The sequence below is a fragment of the Tursiops truncatus genome, chromosome 11, assembly GCF_011762595.2.
Source record: "Tursiops truncatus isolate mTurTru1 chromosome 11, mTurTru1.mat.Y, whole genome shotgun sequence".
Classification (NCBI taxonomy): Eukaryota; Metazoa; Chordata; class Mammalia; order Artiodactyla; family Delphinidae; genus Tursiops; species Tursiops truncatus.
The window spans coordinates 92533514-92555629 of record NC_047044.1 but is presented as its reverse complement, the minus strand read 5'-3'; the positions used below and the strand labels follow the sequence as shown (position 1 = coordinate 92555629).

At 47.2% G+C, this 22116-nt stretch overlaps 1 protein-coding gene and 1 long non-coding RNA gene across 6 annotated transcripts; one reads left to right on the top strand and one right to left on the bottom strand.

The window, feature by feature from the left end:
- Nucleotides 1-243: 243 nt before the first annotated feature.
- GSG1 (germ cell associated 1) lies at nt 244-16659 on the bottom strand. Of its 3 annotated transcripts, none has more exons than XM_073789025.1 (6): nt 16524-16659; nt 6329-6647; nt 4653-4823; nt 3810-3962; nt 2045-2179; nt 244-738 (listed from the first exon to the last, which is right to left on the bottom strand). In XM_073789025.1, exons 1-6 carry the CDS (start codon nt 16569-16571, stop codon nt 566-568), a joined length of 999 nt encoding a protein of 332 aa, XP_073645126.1. In that variant the 5' UTR covers nt 16572-16659; the 3' UTR covers nt 244-565. The 3 variants fall into 3 exon arrangements, with proteins under 3 accessions (XP_073645126.1, XP_073645127.1, XP_073645128.1); XM_073789027.1 differs by lacking the exon at nt 2045-2179 and adding an exon at nt 2817-2955 and having other exon boundaries at nt 647-893; nt 3843-3960; XM_073789026.1 differs by lacking the exon at nt 2045-2179 and having other exon boundaries at nt 251-738.
- Nucleotides 14295-21228, top strand: LOC141275903 (uncharacterized). 3 transcript variants are annotated; one of them, XR_012324522.1, is made up of 4 exons: nt 14295-14832; nt 14931-15446; nt 16115-16317; nt 20319-21228. It is a non-coding gene; the product is annotated as an uncharacterized lncRNA (long non-coding RNA). The 3 variants fall into 3 exon arrangements; XR_012324523.1 differs by having other exon boundaries at nt 14295-15446; nt 20319-20443; nt 20820-21228; XR_012324521.1 differs by having other exon boundaries at nt 14295-15446.
- The last annotated feature ends 888 nt before the right edge of the window (nt 21229-22116 follow it).

The following is a 22116-nucleotide window of genomic DNA, read 5'->3' as shown; positions in this document are numbered from 1 at the left end:
CTCTGAGGATAATGTGTAATTAACGTGATGTGATATGTTCCCTATCGCGAGGATGCAGGACACCGTGGTAGGCAGTGCAGAGGACGCCCGTTCTACAGGTCAGAGCTCCTAGGAGAGCCTTCCAGTGTGTGGCTTCCAGGAAAAGTCAAGTGCACCACGGAAGGCTGAGGCACCACCAACTACCCACCTCCATTCTTCCAAATCCAGGACAGATGGCCAAGTTGGTCGGCCTCTAAAGGGCAGGAACTATATTTTACTCCTCTTTTTATCTCCCAGAACCTGGCATAAAACCAACAATCAGAAAGGCGAGAAGGGACTTCTGAATGAGTGACACGGGGGGCGGGGGTGGGAGATTGGAGTGAGACCAAGCTGTGACAGAAAAGGGAGCGAGGGCACCGGGCACATGCCCCCCGGACTTGGACTTTAAATACCCTTGTTCTTAACCTCTGCAAATCACGCTCAAGAAACAGACTTTGGCTTAAGCACGTGTTGATGACAAAGCAACACGTTTAAGGCAGGGCTCAGCCTGCTCTGCAAATCCATAACTCCCAACACTGTTCTTCCTCTACAGATGACCCGGCCACCTCTTCCTGAGGCTCCCAGCTGGTCCCGTGTTGAAATTCCTTGTGTGTAGCTCTGAGGAGAAGTCCACTCCTCCGGAGACGGAGCGGACGGGCTGATGGTGGTACTGGGGGTGGCTGGTCAAAGGCCCCTTGGGTGGGCTGTGCACGCCAGCTCCTGGAGGAAACATAGGTGGTGATGCAGTAGGCAGCTCGGGGGCTCCTCTGAAGCTTTTACTGTGCTTGCACCTGAACTCCAGCACCAGCCGGGTGTATGTGTTGAAGGTGGTGACAGCTGACGCCATGCAGCAGGTGAAGGAAACCCAGGCCGTGCTAGGGACAAATATACAAAAAAAACTGGAATGTAAGACTCTGACTTCCTTACGGGTTTGAAAGAAAAATACCGGGATCCCTTCCTACTAGTCAGCTGGGCCGATGCCGCCTTAGGGATTTAAGGACCTCATGGTGTTGCCTTCCACCACGTTGCAGGTAAAGAGCTGTGGGCAGAGGACTGAATTTTGTCTGTCTTAGGGTAGGTTCTGAATGTTTCCTAGTAAAAGACAATGACTCGTATAGTGTTAAAGTCAGGCTAGGAGTTTAACGGGTTCATTTTCACTGCACTGATTAGTGTAAGTGCTGTGTTCTTTTATACCTGGTGGCGTATTTTTCATGTTTGTGTATACACACACACACACACACACACACTCACTCACTCCCGCCCTGCCATACAATTTTTTGGACAGTTGTTTCCCAAGCTACAGTTAACCTTGTATAATCCCCAAGATTCCACAGAGCTGTAGCTCAGCTGGACACAGTGGACACAGCCCGAGACACTACATTCCTCCTTTCCCTGACACACATACTTCCTGCCAGATACCTCTTCCATCTTCCTTGGTTTTGCACCTAGCTGTCTTAGGGTCCACGACGTTGAGCCTCTGAGAGGCATTCAGGAAACACTGACTCCACATCTACAGGTATTATCCTAGGCAGCTCTAGTTGGAATTTGCCTACTGTGGAAACAATGTGGTTCTTGGCTTACGGGAGTTTGTAAAGGATGGAAGAGATGCTGGAGATGAAGAGAAGCTGGATGGATTCAACAAAGAGAAAAAGACACCAGGGAACTGTGTCAAACACATTCCTAAAAACTGCGGAAGTCCAACCCTTAAGTCTTCCATGATCACGGGAAGCCCAGGACACCAGGAGTGGTGTAGGTTGTGTGTGTGGGGGTATTTCACGAGGCCAAGTGATGCTCAGAGGCTACGCGCTGCTACTGTGTGTTCCTTTCTGCTGCCTCTGATGGACTAGACTCAGGTTGAGGATGCTTCTGATGGCAGTTTTGAAGTCTGAGATCTGCAGTTGAAATGCCCAGAATGGCTTGAAAATGGATAAAAGGTGAGAAACGATGAGTCTGGAAAATGAGCTAAACTGATCGGGTGGCTGATGGAGAGATCAAAGGCCCCTGAATCCAATAGCACATATTATACCATGAGGAAAGGGGAGGAGCTCCTGTGACGGACATGTACAGGCTTCCATATGCCTCTTCAGCACGGACTGTCTTTCCAGCACCGTGAAGTGCTTAGCACTCAGCCCAGACGGTCCACGTAGGTCCAAGTCGGCACCTGTGCAGTGAATGGAGAGCGTTCCTCAAGGGAGACGGTGAGGAACCCAAACAAAGGGGGTGTTTCCCTTGAATGTGTGTGTTTCATCATGGTCGCTGCTTCCCTCTTTTAAAGAGAAATCTAGACTAACTGAGCCCTTAGTTCTTTAAGGGTTAGAGAGAGACTGGTAGGGGAAGTTTCATTTCTAACACAGTTCGATGGAGTAAGAATGGAAGCAGGATGAAGCCACTCTTCATCACAGGAGAAGAGTGAGCCATTCGCAGGAATGGACTCCGATCCAGACTGCAAGGCTAATTCTTCATTTCTCTGTCTCCCAATACCTTGGATCATAAAATATATAAAACAGAGAGCATCATTTCCGTAAGCCATGCAAAATTAGTCTCATTTACCAAGGGTGTCCTACATAACAGGTGAAGAAGCACTTGTTACAGCTTTATCAGCAGAAAAAATAAGCCCGAGGAATCCACTCTGTACCTCCTCAGAAGGTGGGGGGGAGAATGGGCGTGGCCTGCTGGTCCAGCCCTCTGGGTGACTAATGGACATCTGGGATGAGGGATGAAGAGAAGGCAGAAGGACACAGAGCAAGCATCTAGTTGAGGTGGACCAGGGAAGAGGAGAAAGGTGGAGGAGCGCCTACTAAAAGGCCCGGCCGTAATTCCAAGCATGGGGCCTCCAGTGTTCTGGACCCAAGTCGGCCGTTGCTTGGAAGACTTGTGACTACATCATATGGCCCACCATCCCCAGAAGGCCTACAGAGGAAACAGGAAGGCAGTTCCCTTAGAGACAGGCTGGCATTGCCGTGTACGGGGAATGCGATTTGGGAGCAACCTCTTCATCCGGCATCAGGTACAACCTGTGTCAAGGCGTTCCATTACCCCGATGCCACCACACTCCGGGGGGACTACTCTGCAGTGGGGGCTTCTCCTTGAAGGTGTATCTGCAATCGCTTCCCCAGATGTTTGGTTTCAAGCTGTGGGAACATTTCTGAGTCGAGGCTGCACACAGGCTGCTGCTCCCTTTACTTCTTTCCCACCTGTACCCCCAGTATGGGCCCTATCCTTCGTCTACACGCATCTCTCACTTTATGCAACAGAGTGTGGAAAAGCTGTGTGGATGTCACGACTCAAAAGTAAACCAGGGGCTTCCCTGGTGGCGCAGTGGTTGGGAGTCCGCCTGCCGATGCAGGGGACACGGGTTCGTGCCCTGGTCTGGGAAGATCCCACATGCCCCGGAGCGGCTGGGCCCGTGGGCCATGGCCGCTGAGCCTGCGCATCCGGAGCCTGTGCTCCGCAAAGGGAGAGGCCACAACAGTGAGAGGCCTGCGTACCGCAAACAAACAAACAAACAAACCAAAAAAAAAACCAAACTGTATTGTACATAATGAGAAAACTTGCAAATAAAAAGAACCTAGAGAGAAATCATTTAGCAAAGGACATAATGATCTAAGATAACACTTCGCATGTTATTTCCATTTAAAATTAAAGACGCCTGCGCTGTTATCTCCTGGCTCCATTCTTTAGGCCGCCTTGGGGCTCCTTCTTCCCTTGGGACAGAGACTGCAGCCTTCCGGCTAGTGCTTCAAAGGCAGCAGAGAACACCCCCCCTCCTCTCCAGCTCTGGAGATGCTCACCTGACAAGACGGAGAAGATGGCGGTGAAGGTGCTCAGCCTGAGGCCACAGCCGGGGTGCCCCGTGAATAGCAAGTCCATCAGTAGGAGGAGGAAGCTGATGAGTCCCAGTCCGATGGAGGCGAATCGGACTCCCAGTGATAGCCGTAGGATCTCTGTCAGAAACCAGAGGAAGAAGAACTCTCACCTGACAGTTAACTAACTGAACCGGCGGTGAACAAATGCTGCCCATGAGAAGTGCAGAGCCTCGTAGCACCAGAGGAGGAGACAGAGGTGAAAGCAGCTGGGACAGCCCTTAGCCTGGGGCTCTTTGTTCTCCCTCTGCTCAGTACCCAACACATAGCCAAGTACACTTGACTGCATGTAAAGGCTCTTAGGGAGGTTTGAGAAGAAATCATCCAAGTTTCACCAAATCTTGCAGGGATATGACTTTGCTAGTTATCATTTTTGTTTCTCCTTTGTTTTAAAGTTTAATCTTGGAGCAATCCATTTTGTTTCTCTTCTTCCTCCCCCCATCCCTACCCCCCCCCTTGCCCTCTTTGACTCCCTTCTTTCTATGTTACGATAAAATTATCGGGGTGGGGGGGGAGGAAAGACCCAAGCTTTCTACATGGTTACTTGGCAACTGGAGTAGGTTAGAGCTGTTGGTGGATTTCTATTTGTGGACTTTATTTGTCCCTGCTGTTCCTTTTTTGCATTCCTGCATAGGAATGAGGGTCAGCCTAGCAGGAGTTTGTGTCACCCTGTGGGGCTCAGAAGAAGAGAAAAGCAAGAGATCACAGTACAGTTTAGATACTCAGAGGCCCAACTCAATGGCAACTAAATTTGTCATCAAAGCCACATACTTGCCCCAAGCCCCAAGGGAAGGTGGGGGACAAAAGCCTTCTCCATCAACCGCTTCCCTCCAAATCGGAGAGAGGGGTGACATGGGTCTTGCAACGTGGCAGATTCCAGTAATCCTTTCTCACCTCTCTCGGTTGGTGGTGTGAGTTCAAGGAAACTTCGGCACCTCTCCCCTGAAACAGACAAGGTACAGGGTGATGAGGTGCTGCCTTGGACGAGGGATGCAGACTTTCCCCCAGTCCCATCCCAGGTACTGCTCCATTTGGTCCTACACAGGCCTGCCCCGCACGTGGTAGGCAGGCAATAAATGTCTCTTTGGAAGCAGGGAAGGATGCATGGATGGATGAACAAAATAGGCCAGAGTCATCCAAGATTAATTTCTCTCTCAAGTCCTGATAATGAAGAGTACACTTCCCTGAGTCACCCCAGGGAATGTCCCCAGCATCGGTTCACCAGCACCTTTTGCTCCTGCCGTACCACTGGGCTGCAGGGCTCTAAACTGTTTCCGGGACTGGAGTTGGAGCAGTGCTAAGTGACACAATAATAACTCAAGTATAAATGTAAATACACACGAATTACAATCCTGTCTCATCTGCTCTTCCCCTTAGCCTAAATCGGGAGAAGCAGCAGATTGCAAATTGTACACAGTTCTGGGCCTTAGAAAAGCTTCACGACCGGGGGAATCTTTGCATGCTTTGAGCAGGGAGGAGGGGATGTCCTCAACCCTACTGCTCCCCACCCGAGGACGACCCTTACCTAACGGGCTGGCACAGCGCCTGCTTTGCGAGTGTGAGGCCCAGCGGCGTGAGACATGGGAGGGTCTGTCTGGGTCCAACTTCCACAATCTAGTTACTTTCTCTGGGCTTCAGTTCCCCTACCTTTTCTTTTTTTTTTGCGGTACGCGGGCCTCTCACTGTTGTGGCCTCTCCTGCTGCGGAGCACAGGCTCCAGACGTGGAGGCTCGGCGGCCATGGCTCACGGGCCCAGCCGCTCCGCGGCATGTAGGATCCTCCCGGACCGGGGCACGAACCCGCGTCCCCTGCATCGGCAGGCGGACTCTCAACCACTGCGCCACCAGGGAAGCCCTCCCCTACCTTTTCAATTGTAGCAGTAACACTTAGAATGAGAACACCCTTTTGGGGTCTTATTTAAAGGCGATCTACTCTGATCCCTGCATCTCACAAATGAGAAAATCCAGACCTGTAGGAATCAAGTTCTTCCTATAAGGTCACAGCTGGGCAGAGTCCCCGCTCTTTCTATGATATTCTCCTCGTTTTGTCTAGGCAACTCTAGCTCGCTGGGATGGAAATTCTCATAATGTTAAAAGTCTGCACGAGCACAGGGAACTCTACTTCACTTTGCTGTACGGTAGAAACTAACACAACATTGTAAAACCACTCTACCCCAATTGAAAAAAAAAAGTCTGCATGAAACCCTTTAAGGGTAATGCTATTTGAAACCAGCGAGACTGGAGGTGAAACGTCAGATGGTTGGACTTTGGGCCTTATTACGAGGGAGTCTGATGGGGAAGGGACCCAATGCAGAGTGGGGAGACCCCGAGGCGGAGGTGGGGCCCTGCAGGGGTGAGTGAGGGCTGTACAAAGAATCCCACTGATTCTTTGCCTGCATGAGATCCCTGGTGGGGAAAAGATATCAGGTGGGTGGGGTGAGGGGCCACCTGGGTCTTGCACGATTTCCTCATAGGAGAGCCACATGCCACTCCCGAAGGCATGGGAGGTGGAGCGGTCATCCCCAGTCTCCCAGCTGTACTGCACCACCTCCAGAGATGATACATTTGTGCTGCTCCCATCCAAGCGCACTGGCACATCAAAGCACTTGGCTGGCAGACCTTTCCCGCACAGGGGCTTGGGCACCTTCTGTATGCCCACAAACCAGTAGTTGCTGAGCAGGGATGCTGTGGAAAGGCTGCGTGATAGCATGTTGAGGAAGGCAGATAGGCATGTCCATAGGTCAGAAAAGGCCTTCGGGAGCTCCATCTGTAACAGACAAACACAAGAGCGGAGCCTGATTTCAGAGCCTCCTCGGAGATCAGTGCCCTCCCCCGCAGCTCCCTAAGCTCGAGCCACTTTCCTCCAACAAGACGGGCACGACGAGCCACTGGGAGTTTTCTCCAAGTAGCCGTGAGGAAGCTTGGGCTCCAGGAGTGGCCCAGAGTAGGCACCGTAGTGATGATGTTTATTTAAGCCGGACCTTATTATATTAAAACGCTTATTGGGGATCGTCTGAATAAGCATCGGATAATATGAGACTAAGCCACTGAGCTAGTATATATCTGGTTGAGAAAAAGAATTGGGAGCTCTCCAAATGCTCCTGCCGGTAATTTTTGGCTTTGTCTTCCTTGAAAGGTAGCAGCACTGACTTGTGGAGGTATTTGTTATTGTGACAACGTAAGTTTTGGATGTCTTCCTCCCTGCGTTAGATTTCTCCGAGAGGAGTAAAGGGGCATATATCCTATCAACGAAGGTTAAAGTGGATCCTCCCTGGGGGAGCAGATAGAGGCACTGGGCCCTTGAGGATAAGAGGGCAGTGGACCAACCGGGATGTGGGGATGCTGCAACCTTTGGAGAGGAGATGAAGCTATGGGTTCTCAGAGAGGCGGCGATGTGGGTCCAGCTTCCATCCACTGCCCCCGAGATGACAGAATCTCAAATGCCAGGTGGCTGCATGGTACCCGTGGAGGCTGGACGCCGAGTGCTGTGACCTTGGAGACACGGGAGGGTGCCCTTGGTGGGTGGGGACAAGGAACGTGCAGGGGCGGCCCCACAGCCTGATGCAGCCGCAGTGCCTGACTCCCAGGGGTAACCCAGTGCGTGGCTGCAGAATGAGTGTGGCCCGGGTAGCTCTGGCTGGAGCCCCTGACCTCATCATTTTTAGCCTAAGAGAAGAGAAGGGTGAGCTGAAAAAGTCCACTACTAGTTATTTCAAAGTTGGGGAGGGGTGGCTTGCAGCCAGATCTAAGCTGATTTAGAAACAGAAAGAAATCTGACAGGTCTCAGATCTTGAGACGTTTGCATTACGAAGCAGTTTGTACTGTTATAGTAATACGTACTGAATGGAGAAGAAGCCCGTACTTAGTTGCTGACAGACACTTCTTAAAGTAAGCCATCTTGAGCTTTCTAGGCGATCGCTCATATCAGGATTAATCAGACCCAAATCTGCTTAGCTTGAGAGATGTAAATAAAACCATAGCTAAATGAGACAGGCCCATCTCCTCTCATCGTCTCCAGCTTAACGTTTTCTACATTAAACAGGGAACTGTCTCTTAGAAACATAACAGTTTGTTCTTCAGAATTTCCAGGCACTAAAACTGTGCATACCACAAAGTGCAGGTTTTCTTTTTTTTTAATGGCAATAAGAAATATACCAGATTCTCATGTGTATAAAAAGCCAGTAAGCAAAACGTATGATGAAACAGCTTCTGAAAAGCAATTTGCTAATATGATTTTTTTTAAGCACTCAACAAATTAACTCCATCAAGAATTTTCTGGGGGACCCTGCTGAGGACTCAAAAGCCATGGCATCTGGAAGGGGGGTGATCTTATACTGCCAGATATGGGAGTCATTATGAGGCCCCCTTCTTCCTGCAAAAGAACGCTTTATTCTTGTTTTTAGTGATGAAAATCCTATTGGTTTTTGTCATTGTTCTGTTACTATGAGTTAGTTATTCTTTCTTTTTTTGTATCCATTGCTTGACTAGGAAATAGACTTCAAGGTGAAACATCTTCATCAGTCATCCTGCATAAAGGCAGAACTAAGGGTTTACGCAAGTCTCCATTTTTTTTTTTTTTTTTTGCGGTGCACGGGCCTCTCACCGCTGCGGCCTCTCCCGCTGCGGAGCACAGGCCCCGGACGCGCAGGCCCAGCGGCCATGGCCCACGGGCCCAGCCGCCCCGCGGCACGTGGGATCCTCCCGGACCGGGGCACGAACCCGCGCCCCCCGCATCGTCAGGCGGGCTCCCAACCACTGCGCCACCAGGGAAGCCCCAAGTCTCCATTTTTGACAACTTTATTTTCAATCACCTACGGCTTGGAGATTTATCTACTACCACATCACATCAGATGTTGATTCTACCCTCAATCCATTTCAGATCATATATATTTGTAAGTTACTCTTCAGGTTGTTCTGAAATAAGAATAATGAACCCCTCGCCACAGTACAACCACTCTGCAGCAGCACTAAGCTGACAACCAAATGAAGGAATTGAGAAACAGAGGATGAAGAAGAGCTTAGAATGAAGCCCAAAGAGGTTGTTTCCAGGAGTGTCCACCAAGGAGCCTCATTTAAGAATTATCTTGATCATCGAATGAGAATCCATTCAAAAGGCTTTTCAAGAATTATCTTCAACACCCACAGTGCCATGCCCTTCATCACATATTTTATTCCTCCCCCCAAAATATGCCTTTTCTCACTAGGATCCAGACACTTTTTGAATTGGAAGAACAATCTAATTTGGTGACGGTTTCCTTAAGGGGATCATGGAGAAGTAGCAGCTAGAAGACAAGTTCTGTCTTTGCAGGTACTGATGAGCCCCAAGCCAAGGGGACTCTTTAGTCTCTAGAAAAGGGACAGAGTGTGGCTTCCCTGCTCAGATCTACTAGGAAGTACATAGATGTGAAAATGTCAGTAATTCTTTCACTGACATAGGTTAACAGAAAGCCCTCAGATTTAACTTAGGCTAGTGCGGAGAGCAAATTGATGAGACTGGTACATCTCTTAAAAGAATCAGGTGCAAAAGAGAGCGAAGCTGGTTACCTTGGCCGTGGTCAGCATCTTGTGGTCTGTCCAGAAGGACCGCAGGTGCCATCTGTGCTCCAAATCCCTTTGGTTTAGTGTTGAAAGAAGGAAAACTCCCTTTCCACCCTCCTCCCTCCCCCTCCCACACCCCTCCCCTCTAGCTCATAGTTTTTGGAGTACCTCATGATTAAATGCTGCCTTGCAGGGGACTTGGGCATTTAATAATTGCCAGTGCAATCATGACCCAGCTGTTCTGGGAGATTACACAGGAGAGCTTGCCAGTGGGGATCTGGGATTCAGCATAAGAAGCAAGGACCTGGACCTCTGCATGTGCAGAGGGAAATTTCTTTAAAGAGTACCTGATCACTGAGTTTCCATCTCACTGCCATTCCCTAGGTAACCAGTGTGAATGGACTGGTCTTGATTTTATGGCAGACAAAATATTCCAGAGTCACCATTACTACAAAAGCTCCCATTCCCTTGTGTTGGGTTTTCCATCCCTTTAATAAGCTCTGTGACCTGCAGTGTCAGGGCCTCATGGAGCCATGCGTATGAAAAGGCTTTCTGGTGTCGTGGGCGGTCTCCACCGTCCAGTTAGCGATATTAGTAAGGATTATTACAACATCCTGAGACCATCAGAGTGTTAGGTAGGGTTGGGGGTGAGGATGCAGTTGGAGGAGGGTTGGAGAGAAGTAAATCCCAGGGTCAGCAATGCTACAGCTATCTATCATTTCTCTCCCAATCTTTGGGCAAAGGGATGAAATTTTTTATCTTTTAAAAAATGATTTCTAAAACTTAAAAAAATAAAAACGAAGATACTCTTTCTTCTTGGAATGTCTTCTCTTTTACCTGGTGATCTGCGTCTCACCAAGATTAATAAAAGTCACTCATTCTTTGAAAATGTTGCTTCCTAAGAACAGTTCCCTTTTCTTTGTCCTTGTCACACTCTACCCCTCCCATGACGTTTTCTAGATTCCATTCTGATTGTTTGCCTTGATTGTAAAGTCTTCAAAGGCTGCTGCTTGTTCAAGAGCAGTAGGTCTCAATTCTGACTGAGCATCAGAACATCTTTGCAACTTTGGAAGATATGCAGATTCCTGGGCTCCATCCTGAGCGGCTGTCGTGGTTCTGCGGTGAGGCCCAGGAAGCTGTAATTTTAGAAGGATTTTGGTACCCAACCAGGGATGGACTTCTGGTTTCCGTTTCTGCATGTGAGGACCTTGGGAGCCGCCCCTCTGACCAAAAAACAAGTAAAAATCTGAACAGACTGAAAACTATATAGACAGGGGATTAATGTACCATAAAATCACACCTCTTTGGTTCACTTTGGGTTGACATTTAATGAAAGCCTCTCTACCCTGCCCTGCCCTTCTGCCACCTCATCCAGATTTGCCACCGACCAAGTCATGGTCTTCCCATCCTATGTTTGTGCAGCTGGTTTAGGGAATCAAAGGCAGGCTTCCCTCGGGGCATTTGAATTGGTCCACACTCCAGCCAAATGAGTCTGTCACCGGGTATGTTCTCTACTCTTAACAGCACGTTTTACACATGTACTTCTGTCCAGGCGTGATGTCTGTATCACCCAAATGGCCCTTTCTGCACGGTGACAGAACTCCCTCTCCTTTGGCAGAAGGGAGCAGGGATGCCTGTGGTCACTTTTTGCCCCTGAATTGGCTGTTGGTCTCTAGGCTGCAGTTTTCATCTCAACGCTGGGTGGCGCTGTCTCCCCATATTTTCCTTCTTCGGGACACAAGCTCCCCGCCCCCCCCCCCCCCCCCCAGTTGGCAAAGCTGGGTGGAGGTGGCTGCCCGCTGGGCAGGCTGGGGCTCTTGCTCTTTGTTCTTCCCTTGGCCTTCTCCCCACACACGAATCTATAGAAGCCGTACGTCAGCCTTCTGGAATTCAGGGCTCAGAACGAACTCTGGGGCCATCCAGCTGCTCCCTTGAGGACATCTTGTAAGACTGTGCTGTGGCACATTTTTTTGGTGGCCAGTTTTAGTTTTCAGTAACTCAATAGGTCCTCATATACTTCCCATGGGAAATAGAGCTCCGCAGTAACAGAAAACACAGTTAGCCAATGTTTCCTGATGAGTTTTGCACACATTTTTCTCTACTTAATCGTATCCTCATTCCCTTTCCACCCCAGAACAGTGAGCAATTCTTTTCCCTTCGCTCTGCTTCCACCCTTCAAATACTTGGAGACACTTCTCATATCCCGCTTGAGTCACCGTTTGGCACAGTGCTCTGTCTTTGGGTTTTTATTGCCTCTGCTCATAAACCGTGCCCTCTGTGTCTTAATAGCCCGAAGTGTGCCTTCTCCAGGGAAAAGGGGATGGGAGTGGCAGAGTCTCAGGTGGGTCACACGAGGAGGTCTAGAGGTGGATTTCGAGAGTGTAGTGATGAAACTTCAGCTTCGTGGTCCCCCACTTACTCAGGCCCCTTCCAAGATGCTGTTACCTAATTTGTACTTGTCATCTTGTGTTCTTTTTCTTAAAGAGGGCCTCTCGAATTTTATTATTTTAGCCCTTCCCAAAGCCTGGATCTACCCCTCAGGAGGCTGTGCGTTTAGTGTGTGTGCTTGGCTGGCTGCCTCCTAGCTGTGCTCAGTGCTGAGAGCACCCCCCTTCCCTCCCCAAGGACCCTGGGCCACGAGGTCTAGTTTCCTCTTTTTGACAAAACATGAGTTTCTCTGCCTGGCCACAAAAATCAGAGCCCAGCATCCTACTCACTTCCTTTCATTGTAATTTGGGCATGTTAATATATTTTTTTTTCTTCTCTTTCTTCTCTTAGGACAGAAAAAGTAATCACTAGTCAATGCCACATAAATATAATTTGGTTAGGCTCAGAATTCAAGACAGACGAGAAGATTCCACATCTCAAAACAATATTGAAGGGCTTCCCTGGTGGCGCAGTGGTTGGGAGTCCGCCTGCCGATGCAGGGGAGACGGGTTCGTGCCCCGGTCCGGGAAGATCCCACATGCCGTGGAGCGGCTGGGCCCGTGAGCCATGGCCGCTGAGCCTGTGTGTCCGGAGCCTGCGTGTCCAGAGCCTGTGCTCCGCAACGGGAGAGGCCACAGCAGTGAGAGGCCCACGTACCACAAAAAAAAACAAAACAAAAAACAAAAAAACACAACAATATTGAACTTTTGTGTGCTGGACTTTTACCATCTCAGGATTGACCTCACAGGGATGTATGTGCAACTGAACATTTATGACATCGCAAAGCCAAGGGCTGGGACTAACCTAGTCTTGCTAAGGTCTTAAGTTACCACGCCCGGCACTGTGGAAAACCACATTTACTAGGTATGAATGAAGAGAAACTGGTCTTGGGACACCCACATTTACTTTATAAACAGGAATTCAGTTTGCTTTGTGACTATGCTGAAGATTAGAAGTGACTAAAACAATGCGTAAGAATGCTGAGCTGCTGAGCAGTGGAAGATTGTATAGCATACCGCTTCCCTCAGGTCCAAGCCTGGGGCTACAGGATCCCCATTTTTTTTTTTTTTTAATATATCCATTCTGGCATTTTGTCCCAAGAGAGGTTTGTTTGGGACAGATAGTAGTATCTCTGTCCTTCTCCCAGGTGTCAGATTTCTGACCCAGTTTCTGTTAACTAACTCCTTTCTGTTACTCAGTAGACAAAAGGCTGGAATGGAGAGTAAGTAAATGTTTCTCGGTTGTCACTGGCTCTGACCTACACCACCCTATTCTCTGCTCCTGCGCGTGTTCTACCATGTGCCTCCCTCATGTAACTCATCATATGGTTTTCTGGGCTGTTCTGCCCACTTGGCTAAGTTTCTAGATACAGTAGCAACTATGCTTTACTCATTGTTGATCCTCAGAGCCTAGCCCTAACAGCCACAAATAAATGGAATGAATGAATGAAGTGTGAAATGGAAACCAGGCTCATGAATACAATTAGAATACAATTAGGAAGACTATGGGTGAAGATAAGATAATGAAGAAAAGTGTCCAAACAGCCTTCTATTGTAGAGGAAACACGAATCCTCCTGCTTCACATACAGAAGAGCAGTGTCCACAGGTCCACAGAAACACCCTATGCCTTTCTATACAGACGCACCCAGCGTTTCATCACACAGACCCTCTGCCAATACATTTCCTCCCACCTGTGGAAACACTCCTGCTGTTTGACCAGCCAAGCCCAGAAAACAGCAATGATCTCATGAACCAGCATTATCTTCAGTTCACAGACACCAGGGTACAATCAGATTGCTCACAAGCCAGCGACAGATTGGAAATGTTATGTCCTTTCCCAAGCTCAGTGATTCCCCACTGAGTGGAGCCCTTTTGGCTGACATATCTTGAACCGTCCGAGCTTTCGAAGCTCTAAATTCCAATTTTTACTTCAATGCCTGACATGTGACTCACTTATTAACGAAGATAAAGACGGTTCACACAGGACATTTTTGATATCTGCCTCCCAGCCCTAAAGGGAAGACTGATGCCACTAAAATGCCCATGCCGAGTATCCAAAATACTAACAGCACTCTAGGACACCGAGCTCTGGGGTTTCCTAGCGTCAGGTTAATTCTCATGTAACCATGCTTTATGTCCACATGACCCTAGGGGCTCCCAGAATAAAAAACGACTCCTAACATGGGTCCAGGAGTTTTGGGAACACCTACTTATGTGCAGTGGGAAGGCCCAAAGAAAAGCATCTGGGGGCCTCTCCTCTCTGTGCCTTTTCCCTTTCCGCTTTTTAATGGAATTGTTTGAGGGCTTTTGCTAATGCAGTCATTTCCAGGAGAGGAAGCCGCCGTTCTTCCATGCCGCAAGCAGCTGGAGTGAATCAGGGGGGCAGCCCATCTGCACATCCTGTGGGGCAATCGCTCACGCTGGGGTGACAGAGCCCTCGTGGCCTGCTTGGGGCGGGGGTGAGAGGGTGGTGGTGGTGGGGTGGGTCTCGGGGACCGACGGGTGGGGCGGGGGTCTAACGCGAGAGGCCTCTCGAGGGGTGCTTAGGGCGCGGCCCCGGGCTGGCAGCACTGCGCTGCCCCGTTTCCATCCCGCGTGCGCCTCCCTCGTCCCTTTCTCTCCTGCCCTCTCTTTCTCCCCCTGGCAGCCGCGAGGCCCGAGCGTAGGCTAGTCCCCGCCGCCACCCCGCAGCCCCCTCCCTCCCGGAGTAACACCCCGGCCCAAGGTTTACTACGCCTCCCGGTCGCCCAGCAGCGGGCGCGCGTTGCCATGGCGACGCGCGGGAGCGTGCTTTGAATTGTTTGGCTAGGCTCCGCCCAGCGGCCGAGCCCCGGAAGGTCCCGAGAGGGTGGGGCGCCCCGCCAGGGCCCTTCGGGCTCTCCATCTTCCTGCGGGGACGGGAGCGGCGAACCGGGGACCCTCCCAGGCGGGGCGGGCGGAGGGAGTGCGGAGACCCTGCCCATCCCCTGAATTCCGAGCACAGGCTGGTGGGCCGAGGGTCGGGAGGAGCCGGGTGCCGTGCAATCCAGGGTCAAGGCTTTCCCCGCCCCCTGCCCTCCCCCTGAACTTACTCTCCCGGCTCCAGTTCTGCAGGAAGGCCGTGCCTTTGCCTCATTTCGTGGGTCCAAGAGGCTGAACTTCGGGGCCACGTACCCTCAGCAGATCAGAGTTCTAGTCACTGCTCCACCCACGACCCCAGGACGGGGCTAAAGATTTTGGCCAAGTTCTCTAATCTGCCCGAGCGACTGTTTTCTCAGAGGCGAATTAGAAAGAGTTTGACCTTCACGGTTCTGCTGTGAAGATCAAAAGCGGTGGAGTGAACGTGGAAAGGAAGAGGAAGGACCCCGTCCGTGTCGTGGACGGCTTACCAGTCCCTCCACGGACGTTGAATCCTCACAACCAGCCCTAAGGAGAGGCGGCCGCTCCGTTCTAGACGCGAGTCAGATTCCCAGAGTCTGACTCGCTCAAGGCCACACGGCTCGTAAATATTGGAAACGTCCTGAGCCATGGCCTGGCCGCCCCGCAGCAAAGGGGAGGCCCAGTCACCTTAACCATCGCCCAGATTGAGGCCCAGTTATGAGAACGCACACAGAATGAGGCGGTGGGTTGCGTAAACTTCGCGGATTTATACCGATAAACAGACTCTCCCATATTTCCTCTGTATGTCTCCTCATAAAACAACAAAATGTTTTTTCCCTGTGGCTGGCTTTCCTGTCCTATGCCTATCCACTTCTGAGGGTTCTCTTATTTGTGATCTGTTCACTTAGGGAGCTTCTGAACCAGGCAAGCGGGCTGAGCCCACCATGAGCTCTTCTCCGCGGCCCCAGAAGGGTCTTTTTCCTAGAACCAGTCCTATCCTTTCTTCTGAGATCCCTAAATTCCAGACCATGAACAGCACACCCCATTGCTCTGTGTGTTTTATTTCTCTGGCTAATTGTAAGCTTCATTTTTCTTTCCTGAGAAAGGCAGGATATAGGAGAATGAACGTTGCCTTTTTTTTTTTAGTAACCCTGAGAGCTGCAATTTGGTAGTTCCCAACTTTCTCAAAATGGGAGGCAAGTCCCTTCCAGATGTGGATTCTACCCTAAACAAGCCAAGACATCTTCGCTGGCTGTGAGTGTCTTTCTGGGTCTGGAAGCATCTCTGCAGATTCTTTGAGACCAGAAAGAACCTGAGGTCATGCTGTCCTCCTTAGTTCCAGCAGATTTCCAATCAGAGCTGGCTTTCAGTGGGACCATGGGTGCCTCATCCTCTCTTCCTGTTCACTAGGTGATACACATCTTTATCGCTGCCATGGTCGTTGGGCCTTCTACTGGGGACCAGATTTTGTAACAGGAATCATACAGATGGAGAGGAAAGAAGAGCTAGCAGACACAAGCTGCCCTGGGAGCAGAGAGGGAAAGTATGATAAGAGTCAAAGGAGGAAGAATTGGAAGTTTTCATGGAAGATGATGAGAAAACAAGAGGCCAAGGTAATCACCAGGTTTATCGATAAAAACTGGGCTTGAGTAACATATTTTTACTGCATTTCGGATAATCCTACCATGTGTTCTCAAGCTCCTTACCCTGAGCGTGTGAAATAAATTGATGAATTTGTATAATTACCAATATTACCAATCCAACATTAAGAGTACTATACATGAGATAGTCCTGAGATTTCAGAATTCGAGGTACCTACCTTCCGGGTGAGACAAACATTTTGAGTCAGCTGAGAGGAATTGCTCATTCACTTTTGAAGTTCTGAGGCAAAGGGGTTTCAGTGTTTCTTCTGCTCTGTTTTAATCGGTTGCATGGGATGAGTATGGAGTTGAAGATGAATCAAGGCCCCTCTTGCCAGCAGAGGGGTCAGGTGGTGTGAGGTGGGCTGGAGATGATGAAGAGGATATCCTGCGGCCAGGACACCCATGTAGGTGGGGCTGGCTGACACAGGAGGCTGCCTCTGTGACATCACAGCGGCAGCAGGGGTCTCCCTGCTGCTCCCTCTGCCTCATCCCCCCACTCTCAGAAGGACTGGGGCCACTCTGGGGTTACCTATCAGAGGCCTGGGTGTCTTCTCTGTCATCTGGATCAGTGCTTTGATTACTATGCATAAGAATCACCTGGGCATCTTAGTAAACGATCAGATTCTGAAGGTGGGGGATGGTTCCCACGTGAAAGTGACCAGACCACATGGGGCTGTAAGACCCTAGACCAGTGCTGACAAAGAGAAATGAGATATGACATAACTAAAAATTTTCTAGTAGCCACATTAAAAAAAGTAAAATGGACACACACCCTGCAATACAACAGTGATATCTTATGCAGTGCTGTCGTCAAAGTCAAATGCAGTCCTCCCCCAAACGATAAAGTTGGGTTCAATGGAAAAATAATTTACACTGTTTCCATTTTTATTTATTTATTTATATTTATTTATTCACTATTTTTGGCCGCACCTTGCGGCATGCAAGATTTAGTTCCCCGACCAAGGATTGAACCCATCCCCCCTGCACTGGAAGCTCGGAGTCTTAACCACTGGACCGCCAGGGCAATCCTGCTTCCATTTTTAAAATTTAAATTAAAATGAAATAAAATTAGAACTCCAGTGCCTCAGTTGCACTCCACCGAGGACTCTGAGGACTGCGTATCTGCATGTGGCTAAGCTGGGCTACTGGACAGCTCAGCTCTAGACCATTCCCAGAAAAGATAGTGATGTACAGAAATTAGCACTCTAAAGGACTAGTATCTGGAAACTAGTAGATGTTCACTAATACTATTTTAATAAGTACATAATGAGGATTTGGGGGCTGTTAACACTGAGACGTAACTCTGAGGCTTGAAGAGGGTTTTCCAGCCAAGGGTCTGGCTGGGGACTTTCTGCCCTGTGAAGCGTCATGCTCAGTCCACCTCTGAGCTTTTACTTGGGTGCTCCTCACTGGGACTCCTTTTTCTTCCTTGTCACCCCACGTAAATCCTACACGACCTTCAGGGTACACGATTCCAGCCTCAATTCAGCCAAAAGTCTTGCCTTGTTATTCTAGCCCTCATTTCTCTCCCTTTCCTTTGAGCTTGCGTAGCGTGGATGGTCCAGCTGCACACTGTGGGGAGCTTCTTTCCGTGGGCTTTTGAGCTGCTTGCTATGCGTTAGGTGTGTTAGCCTGTCTCTCTCATGAGATTCTAAACTGCTGGAGGACAGACCTACTTCTTTACTTTTATTGTGCTTAATATAGCGTTAAGGGCGTAATAGCTGCTCAATAAATATTATTTGATTTAATGAGCTAAGATACCTAAGTAAATGTCCAAGAGAGAACATCAGATCTCAAAGTACCAATAACTTGAACAAAAGGAATAACATGTCTCATTCTCAGGATGTCTCAATTTGATCAAGATGTCAGTTCTCCCTAAGTTAATTTATAAATGTAATGGAACCCTAATATGAATACCAATGAGCATTTAAAAAGAGAGAGATTGATATTAAAGTTCCTGTGAAAAAACAAATGCCCAAGACTAGCTAGGAAAATACTGGAAAGAAGGAGCTCTGAGGGTGCATTAGCCCTAACATATTAAAGGATGCTAAGCCTCTGTAACTAAAACAATATGGTATTTACCGGTGCGTGGCTAGACAAACAGACCAGTGGAATAGAAGAGAAAGTCCAGAAATAAACACAGCTACAAGTAGACATCCAGTATCTGACAAGGGTGATATCTATAATCACTGGGGCAAAGATGATCTTTTAACAAATGGTGTTGGCACAAACTGATAGCCATTTAGAAAAATATAAATTGGATTCATTTTTGTACCCTATATAAGAATAAACTCGAAATGAACTAGAGATCTGAATGCAAAACTGAAATTATACAAGTACCAGAAGAAAGCATGGGTAAATTCCTCCACAACTTGGGTGTAAATAAAGGCTTCCTAATGATCTGAAAATCCAGATGCTAGATAAGAAAAGATTGATAAGTTTGACTACACTAAAAAACCAAACAAACGAAACAAACTGGGAGAAAATATTTGTAACACGTATGACAGATAAAAGACTAATATCCCTAATATAGAGAGTAATTTTAAAAATTAAGGGGGGAAAAGGGCCAAAATTCCTATAGAAAAGCGCAAAATTCAGAAATAGATGGTTCACAAAAAGAGAAATATAAATGGTTCTAAACATATGAAAAGATGTTCAACTTCATTTAAGAGCCATGCAAATTAAAACTATAAAGAAATCATTTCTTCTCTGTCAGATTGGCAAAACTATAAAGCTTGACAATATACTCTGTTGATGAGGCTGTGAAGAAACAGGTCCTTTCATTCATGGCTGGCAGGAATCCAAGATGGTACCACCCCTGTGGAGGAGAATTTGACAGTATTTAACAAAATTGCATGTGCTTTATCCCTTGACCACAGAAATCCAACTTCTAGGAATTTACCCTGAAGGTGCACCTCCCACGGTATGAAAATATATATGCACAAAGTTATTCACTGCAGCCTTTTTTGTCATTGTAAAATATTGGAAACTACCTATATCTCCAAGCATAGGAGATGGGTTGAATAAAATATGGTATATACATGCAGTGGAGTACTGTGCAGCTGTATGAAGAAAACCCAAAAAACAAAGTAAGGGAGTTTTCTCTGAACTAGTATCAAATGATTTCCAGGAAATACTAGCTGGAAAAATGGAAAGTACAGAAGAGGATATATAGTATGCCATCTTTTGTGTAAAAAGGGAACGGAAATGAAACATACATATATCTTATTGTTACCAAAAGAAACACAGGAAAGATAAATCAGAAAGCAATAAACTTGATTACTTACCAGAGGGAGGGGATGGAAGTGATTCAGGAGGGAGTGACACTTCTACGTGAATAATACTTTTTGTATAGTTTGACTTTTGGAAGCGTGTTAATCTTCCGCATATTCAAAAATAAAATTAAAACAAGATGGGAAGGGAAAGAAAAGCCTAAAACAAAACAAACTGAAACGAACGAATCCAATTGTATTTCAACCACACAAAAGAAAGAACAAATCTAAGTAACTCATGAACACATTGTTTGACTATTTATCTTCTGTCTGGGCTGAGGTTGAGTGGAGGAGAATTGTAACCAACTCCCGAACTCTTCTTAGTATATAATCTCATTCATCTCATGGTAAGAGGTGTCAAGAAATTTGGAAACTATTTTAAATGTACTGTGGCATTGGGCAAATGAAGAAATGTGTTAATGCTATTGGGAGTGAGAAGTCCCATATGGGAAATGGATATCAAAATGTGGAATGGGGAAGGCAAGAAGGAACCCTGTGGGGCTGGATCGGAACTAGAGGCATCAATGTGAACTCATGATTTCATGTATACACACACACACACACATGCATATGTATGTATACATATACACATGTGCACATAAATATGTATACATGTATATGTATTGTGCATGTGTATATAATATGTATATGGTATTATGTTTGTATGTATATATATAAATACATGTATATTTTTTCTAGCTTTGTCTACTGAAAGGGCCTAGAAGCAGAGACACCCCAGTAGCAATGAGCACCCACAACTCAAATCTTGGCCTCTAATTCCAAGAGCTCCTCAAAGAAATGGCCAGTTCCGGACCTAGGACAAGGTAGGTACATGATGAGCTTGGAACATTTGGCCAGAAAGTAAAGAAAGGCATGAAAAAAAAATGATGAGGGGCATGACAAGGACACAGGAACCACCTTGAAGGGATTTCTACTGGTTAAATCTGGTACAGTTTGAGCACCAAAATAATTAAGTATAGCATTGAATAATAAACCATTGAAAAAAGTAGGAATTAATAAGTCCCTACTAATAAATATGTAGGCAGATAGATAAACAAATAAATATATAACATTCTATTTTAAAAAGTTGGACTGTGTTCCTAAAAAATGTCAATGTCACAAAAATCAAAGAAAAGCTAGGGAAATATTTCAGATTAAAGGAATTAAAGACACATGACATTGCAGCTCTATTTACAATAGCCAGGACATGGAAGCAGCCTAAGTGTCTATCGACAGATGAATAGATAAAGAAGATGTGGCACAGATATACAGTGGAACGTTACTCAGCCATAAAAAGAAATGAAATCGAATTATTCGTAGTGAAGTGGATGGACCTAGAGTCTGTCATAGAGAGTGAAGTAAGTCAGAAAGAGAAAGACAAATACCATATGCTGACACATATATATGGAATCTAAGAAAAAAAAAAGGGTCATGAAGAACCTAGGGGCAGGACAGGAATAAAGACGCAGACGTAGAGAATGGACTTGAGGACACTGGGAGGGGGAAGGGTAAACTGGGGCGAAGTGAGAGAGTGGCATGGACATATATACACTACCAAATGTAAAATAGATAGCTAGTGGGAAGCAGCCGCATAGCACAGGGCGATCAGCTGTGCTGGAGGGGTGGGATAGGGAGGGTGGGAGGGAGATGCAAGAGGGAGGAGATACGGGGATATATGTATATGTATAGCTGATTCACTTTGTCATAAAGCAGAAACTAACACACCATTGTAAAGCAGTTATACTCTAATAAAGATGTTTAAAAAAAAAAAAAAGACACATGACAACTAAATGAAATACCTGATCCTAGGCTGGATTCTGTATTGAGGGAGGAAAAAAACTAAAGATAAAGGATTTTATTGAATCAATTTATACCAACTGACTAAATAAAAGTATTGTATTAGTGCTGTTTACTAAAGTTGATAATTGCATTATGATTGTGTGAGAAAATATCCCTATTCTTACTAAATAAACAATAAAGTGTTTAGGAGCAACGGGCCCTGATGTGAGCAATTTATTATCAGAAGGTTCAGAAAAATTTATCTATCTGTGAGAGAGAGAATGGGAGAGGGCACAAATGATACAGCAAATGAGGTAAAGTTGTAACAATGGATAAATTGGGGGAAGGATAACAGTTCTTTGTATTATTTGTACTGCAATTTTCCCATGAATTTTAAATTACTTCTGTCCCCTGCCCTCACCCCTCCAAAAAATACTAAAAGTGTCTAGAGACTCCTAAACAGTTCTCAGCTATGCTTACAGAATAGTTGTGAACACATCCAGAGCTGGCATTAAATCCTTTCGGGACCAGGACTTTTGTCCCCGTGTGGCTCCTGGTCTTCGTTCTTATCCATCTCGCGTTAATTGTGTTATTGTTCATAAAGGAAAGTGGAACCGCAGTTTCTTCTAGTTCATCTGGTTCATTCCTAGGGGCAAAGAACAAACCTTACTCATCTCTGAAATACCCACAGTGTACTTGCTCAGTTATCATTTGCAGA

Excerpts from the sequence above, each read along its gene's own strand:
- GSG1 (XM_073789025.1), bottom strand. The coding sequence starts at position 16,571 with ATGAGCAATTCCTCTCAGCTGACTCAAAATGTTTGTCTCACCCGGAAG. Across the intron at positions 6,648-16,523 it reads ATGTTTGTCTCACCCGGAAG|ATGGAGCTCCCGAAGGCCTT; the intron begins GTAGGTACCTCG and ends TGTCTGTTACAG. Across the intron at positions 4,824-6,328 it reads GGAAATCGTGCAAGACCCAG|GGGAGAGGTGCCGAAGTTTC; the intron begins GTGGCCCCTCAC and ends TGTCTGTTTCAG.